General features: G+C 35.7%; 1 protein-coding gene across 1 annotated transcript; it reads left to right on the top strand.

Moving 5' to 3' along the window:
• Nucleotides 1-3,656: 3,656 nt before the first annotated feature.
• TSBP1 (testis expressed basic protein 1) lies at nt 3,657-4,980 on the top strand. The gene is given in 2 exon segments (XM_045795731.2): nt 3,657-4,844; nt 4,846-4,980. Coding segments are annotated over 2 exon segments (1,323 nt in total).
• The last annotated feature ends 1,016 nt before the right edge of the window (nt 4,981-5,996 follow it).

Below are 5,996 nucleotides of genomic sequence, written 5' to 3'. Positions count from 1 at the left end.
TTTTTGTGATTAGTCCTGAAACCATATCTATAAATAAAATGTTTATAAATACAAATATACACCCACTAGAGAAGATATATAATTAAATGTACACAAAAGAATAGTTTTAAAAATAAAAGACATCCCATTTAGATCAACGTTTGGCTTTTAACTGTTTCCTAAAATCAGATTTCCTATCAGGATTATTTAATACCTCAGCTCTTCAAGAAAATCATATGAAACAGAAATAATTCTTAAAACTCTGTAAATATACAACCATAAGAAGCAAATAAAACTTAAATTTAGTAAGACACATTTCAAGCATCTCGAACTTTCCAAACACTAACAAACACAAAATGTATCTTTATATCTAATTGTTCTTTCTCAGTTCACACGACGAGAGTGGGTTTGTGAGTGGGAGGAGGAGAAGTTGAAAGGGATAATTGTTTTCTTTGCATTCACAGTACAAAAAACAATATGCATTCAGAGCAGTCATGATGTATCTGCATCTCTCAAATGACCTCCCCACATGGGGAAGGTGATAAGAGTGTGTATGTTTTCTTTACAAAAAGAAAGAGGGCTTTGGGAAGGCACCATAGGCTAAAGCCCTCCCTGGAAGTGAATTTGTTTCTAAAGAACACGTTTTTTTAAATTGCCAGGAAAAAAAATCAGTTCAATCTTTTAAAATTTTTTCTTACAAAAGATATATTCTTGTTGACAATATTTCAAATATATTCTTCCCAGTTGATATTTTTAGCAAAAAAGAGATTAAGGTTTAATTCATTGTTCAAAGAAAGGTTTAAGACAGATCAGCTCAGCAAACTTCATCACCCTCTCAGGCTGAGTCTCTTAACTTCTCTTCTCCACATTCAGCTAATTAAGCTGCGGGTTTTTTTACTGTTAATTTATGGACTGAGATCTACAATGAGTCATCTCCCTAATGCTTAACAGAACTTTATGGTCTAGAACTGAGTGTGCTCTCCCTGACAGCCACTGGGTTAAGAGCCTAAAAGGAATAATTTCCTAATAAGGCCCATGGTCTAGTCGCTACATTATTTTAAGTATCATATAATTAGAATTATTACTATGATAGCTAACTCATGATATCTTTTCGCTTTAACAAAAATTAATCCTGCTTAAAATCTATAGGTAGCCTGAATACGTTATAATGATTGCCAAGGTCTTGATTAAATATCTCCCTTATAATTAGAATTTTGCCATATAGGCTACTGTCTGTAAAAGATGGACTTTCAGCCAGGGTTTACAAATCTTTATATTATAGAGATTATGAGATCCCAGGGGAAAAAAGATTTTTGCACTATCTAGAATTTGAGAGAAGGGAGGGGAGAACTTAGAATTTGATGGAATAATGATTTGTACCTTACTTCTACAATGCAATTAAGATGGAAAATACAGAGCGAAGATATTAAAACAATCAAGGATATGAAGATACTTTTAGAAGTGACTAGAAGTATTTTTAGTTTAGTAGGAAAAGAATAAATTCTTTAAAATCCTATAAAATTAGGAAAAGTATAGCTATGAATAAACATCGTTTCTTTAAATCCTAGAATACGTAGCTGATTAACAAAAATCTATATAATTTAGGAGGTAAAGTTGGCTTAAAAATGAGTCCTGCAGTAGTATACACAGTAGTAAATATGAAACAAATTATTCCCAAGAGATGGTAAAACTAAAAATAGTCATATATTAAGAAAAGTCAGCTTGTTAAGGAATACATTCCACAGAGTTTGTAAAGTTGGAAGCTTCAGTGGAAAAACATGCTCTTCTCCACATCCTCCCAAAAACAAGTGTCCACTGGTAGTACTGCCAGATAAGAAAATATTCTGAACTCTCTTTTTCAGTACAAAAATGCTTAGGATATATTACTACTGATTTTCATTAATAAATTGGAAGTGGGTTTGTCTAGAATAAAATGTCAGTACCCATATCTTATTAAATAAGCCTTAGGGAGGAAAAAATACACAAAAGGTTCAGAAAGCATTATTGTAAGGTTCTTAATGTTATTTTTATTTTGGGTCAGAGTCTAAAATATCAAAAAGGAAACACTGGACCACAGCATCTCTTTTGATTTATAGTTACCTTCTGACCTAATGCAGGTGTGTCTTTTTGCAACTTGTTATTCGATTATGTGTACATCAATATTTCAGACATCAAACCCTAAACATACCAAAAGGCTTTCTATGTTAAGAAAAATAAAAGTTGATTTTTAAGCAAGAAATCTTCCTGTAAAGCAATTAACCATTCCTCTAAAATATTGGATTGGAACTAAGAATGCCTTGTCTTCATAGATCAGAGAGTTTTTGCCTGTATGCTCCATGTACTGTATTGAGTGCTTTACTTAGATAATATTATTTAATCCTCATAACACTTCCATGAAGTAGCCACTACTATTGTGCCCACTTTACAGATAAGAAAGTAAGGTTTGCCCAAGCTCACCTGGCTAGTTAGGTATGAAGCCAGGATTTGAACCAGTCTGTCTGTAAAAGCCATGCTCCTTAAACATTTGTCTAGAATCCTTAAATAACTCTACAAAGTGGGTAGAGCAAACTAAATATAAGGAAGGTGAGTCTTTGGGGATTAACTGATTTACCCAAATAAACCCAACTAGCAAGAATACTAAACCCAGGTGTTCTGATTCAGCTTTTAAATTCAGTATCTTTCCACTACATTAAATATATAAATAGGTTTTCTTAAAGGAAGGCATACCACTGCTCCATAGCAAGAACTCACAGAATTCTTCTTGGTAGCATAGATTTTTTTTTTTTTCTTAATCCAGGGAACCAAATCACTAAAATAAGAAAAAAGAAAGCAGAAGCTAAAAAAAATTCAGTATTTATTAGATCACACAGAAATTGAGACATGGTAGAGCTGACTTACCTATACATGGAAAAAGGGATGAGAAATTTTTGCAAAGTGAGTTTGCAGGTATCATAAGGAGCAGTGTAAGGCATTGGTTAAGACTGAACTCTGAAGTCTGACTTTTCAAGTTCAAATCCCAGCTCCACCACTTACTGATGCCAGGGCATATTCACATTCATTTAAACTTTCTGTACCTCAGTTTCTTCAACTGTAAAATGGGGATATTAATAGCACCTGCCCTATATATGGTTGTTGTGAGGATTAAATAAGCTAATACTTTATATAAAAGGCTCAGAACAGTGAGTGCCTGATGTATGATAAGCACCCCATGATTACCAGCTAGTACTATTATTACTTTTGAATGACGAGACATTCTTATATTCAATATCCAAAGCATATTTTGAGTTTTTTCTATTTTAAGAAACAATTATTGCTGCTTCGCACATTTTTTCTAAAAATTCTTTTCAGAATACATCGTCCTTTAGCTATTAAGCATTAATCACCAGCCATATTATACTGAATGAGTACCAGCCAGTTCATTTGTAGTACATTTTACCTCTTCTTTCAATAATCTTTCGATTTATTGAAGAGAGTCTGGAATATTATCAATACTTGTATAATTTTAAGTGTAGAGTTCCATCATTTTATATTTTCAGGAAATCTCAAGTTATCTCCAGTTTTTCAGTTTTAAGACAAAAAATAAACCAATATCAGGGGAAAAAGTAGGAATAAAGAGAAAGTACTTGATATCTGAATTGTGCACTTTTGTTGTGTGCTCAGTTATATTTCCAGGTTACATGGATGCAGAACTTGCAAAAAAATCAGATTTCAAAGCCAAGAATCTAAAAAATGGAGCCACAACACAGTCTGAGAGCAGCCAAGAAGAAAACAAGAAAACATTAAAGAAGGAAGTCTTAGTCACAGATTCTGATGAATCCTTGACATTAAGGCACACACCAGAGTCAAAAAGCAAAGCAAAAGGCACTGCGTTGGAGAAAGGCGAGATAGGAATAGAGGCCAAGGAGAAGGAGAGTGACACCAAGATACTGAAAGAGGAAGACCAAGTAAAGGTGAGTGACGTGGGAATACCACAAGAACAGGAGGCCCAAGTAAAGAAGAGTGAGTCCGGAATACCACAGGGACAGGGATCCCAAGTAAAGAAGAGAGAGTCTGAAATAAAACAAGGACGGGGATCTCAAGTAAAGAAGAGAGAGTCTGAAATAAAACAAGGATGGGGATCTCAAGTAAAGAAGAGAGAGTCTGAAATAAAACAAGGACGGGGATCTCAAGTAAAGAAGAGAGAGTCTGAAATAAAACAAGGACGGGGATCTCAAGTAAAGAAGAGTGAGTCTGAAATAAAACAAGGACGGGGATCTCAAGTAAAGAGTGACACCAGAATACCACAAGGACAGGAGTCCCCAGTAGAGAACAGTGAAGCTGGAATACCGCAAGGACAGGAGTCCCCGGTAGAGAACAGTGAAGCTGGAATACCGCAAGGACAGGAGTCCCCGGTAGAGAACAGTGAAGCTGGAATACCGCAAGGACAGGAGTCCCCGGTAGAGAACAGTGAAGCTGGAATACCGCAAGGACAGGAGTCCCCGGTAGAGAACAGTGAAGCTGGAATACCGCAAGGACAGGAGTCCCCAGTAGAGAACAGTGAAGCTGGAATACCGCAAGGACAGGAGTCCCCAGTAGAGAACAGTGAAGCTGGAATACCGCAAGGACAGGAGTCCCCAGTAGAGAATAGTGAAGCTGGAATACCACAAGGACAGGAGTCCCCAGTAGAGAATAGTGAGTCTGAAATATCGCAAGTTCAGGGGCCTCAAGTAAAGAGAGAGAGTTCTGAGGATCAAGGAAAGCAGGGAGATGCAAGGAAGAAGAAAGATACAGAAGAAAATGATGCTATGAGGAAAAATGATGAAGGAAAGCACAAAGTTAAAGGAAAGAAAGAATCGGAAAAGAGTAAAGAAAAAGGTTCACTAAGGAGCAAAGGCAAGTAAGGGAAGAAAGTACAACAAAAAGACGGAAAGAGTAAAGGTAAATAGAAGGAAGGCTCATAAGTCAAATGATTATTATGATTCCCATCCTCCAGATACAAGTCACAACCCATTTATTGCTTAAATGGATCATAATTATTGAATCTCTTTATACATCTACAGAATGTCTACTATAAACATTTCACCATTTTTAGTCCTCTCGGCCACAAGTCTCAGCTTCCAATTCTTTGTTTTCTAAGTTGATACTTTTATGACTTAGTCAAGAAAGACTGGATACTTTCTGAAATAAAACATTTTGATTAAAGAAACGTATAATTTCCTTCTACAACTATTATATTAACTCAGTGACAGCCTCACCAATCAGAGCTCCTCATGTAGGCTAAATGTTCATGAGGCACTGTTCTAGCAATAAGGGGTACAGAAAAATATGCCTGACTCCCTGCAATAAAATAGCTTTTAACACATATAATCATATAATATGTGTACACAGAACAATATTTTAAAAGTAAAATCTGTCAAAATGTAGTTTAAATGGATGGTATAATATGAGTTAGCGACCTCTTGGGATGAGAATATAAAGGGGATATCTTCCTGGGGAAGAGAAGGGTGATACACGTGTCTCAAGAGACGGATAAGATGTTGATACACTGAGTGAGGTAGGAAGAGTACAAAAAAGACAAAGGAATTCAAGATTGCCACACCATGCTCTAGGAGAAGTAGGCAAATTTCACTGTTGCAGTAGGTTCATGAGTGCACTCTGGAGTATAATTTTGAAAAGGAGGGTTAGAAGAAGATTCTGAAGGAATACGAAAAACCAGGAATGTATATTTTTACTCAGGCAACTCGGAAGCCTTCTCGGGTATTTGGGCAGGAGAGTTAGGTGAATAAGGTTGCATTACCGAAGTGTTAATCTTGTGACTGTACAAAATAGACTGAAGAGGAGAAACATCATAAGCAGTAAATCTAGTGAAGATGTGTTGGAGTTGGAGTAATAAGTGATGGATAGAAAATAACTAGAAGGGATAGATATGAGGTATTTTTTCAAAGAAGAAATCACTACTTCATGATGACTACATATGAGTAAGGAAAAGAAAAAAAAATTGATGACTCCGTAACTTTTAAAACTGGGTGACAGAAAAT

The sequence above is a fragment of the Ursus americanus genome, chromosome 32 (assembly GCF_024610735.1).
Source record: "Ursus americanus isolate L20-20 chromosome 32, mUrsAme1.1.p, whole genome shotgun sequence".
Taxonomy (NCBI): domain Eukaryota; kingdom Metazoa; phylum Chordata; class Mammalia; order Carnivora; family Ursidae; genus Ursus; species Ursus americanus.
The sequence above is the reverse complement of the archived record's forward strand: the minus strand, read 5'-3'. Positions and strand labels throughout refer to the sequence as shown.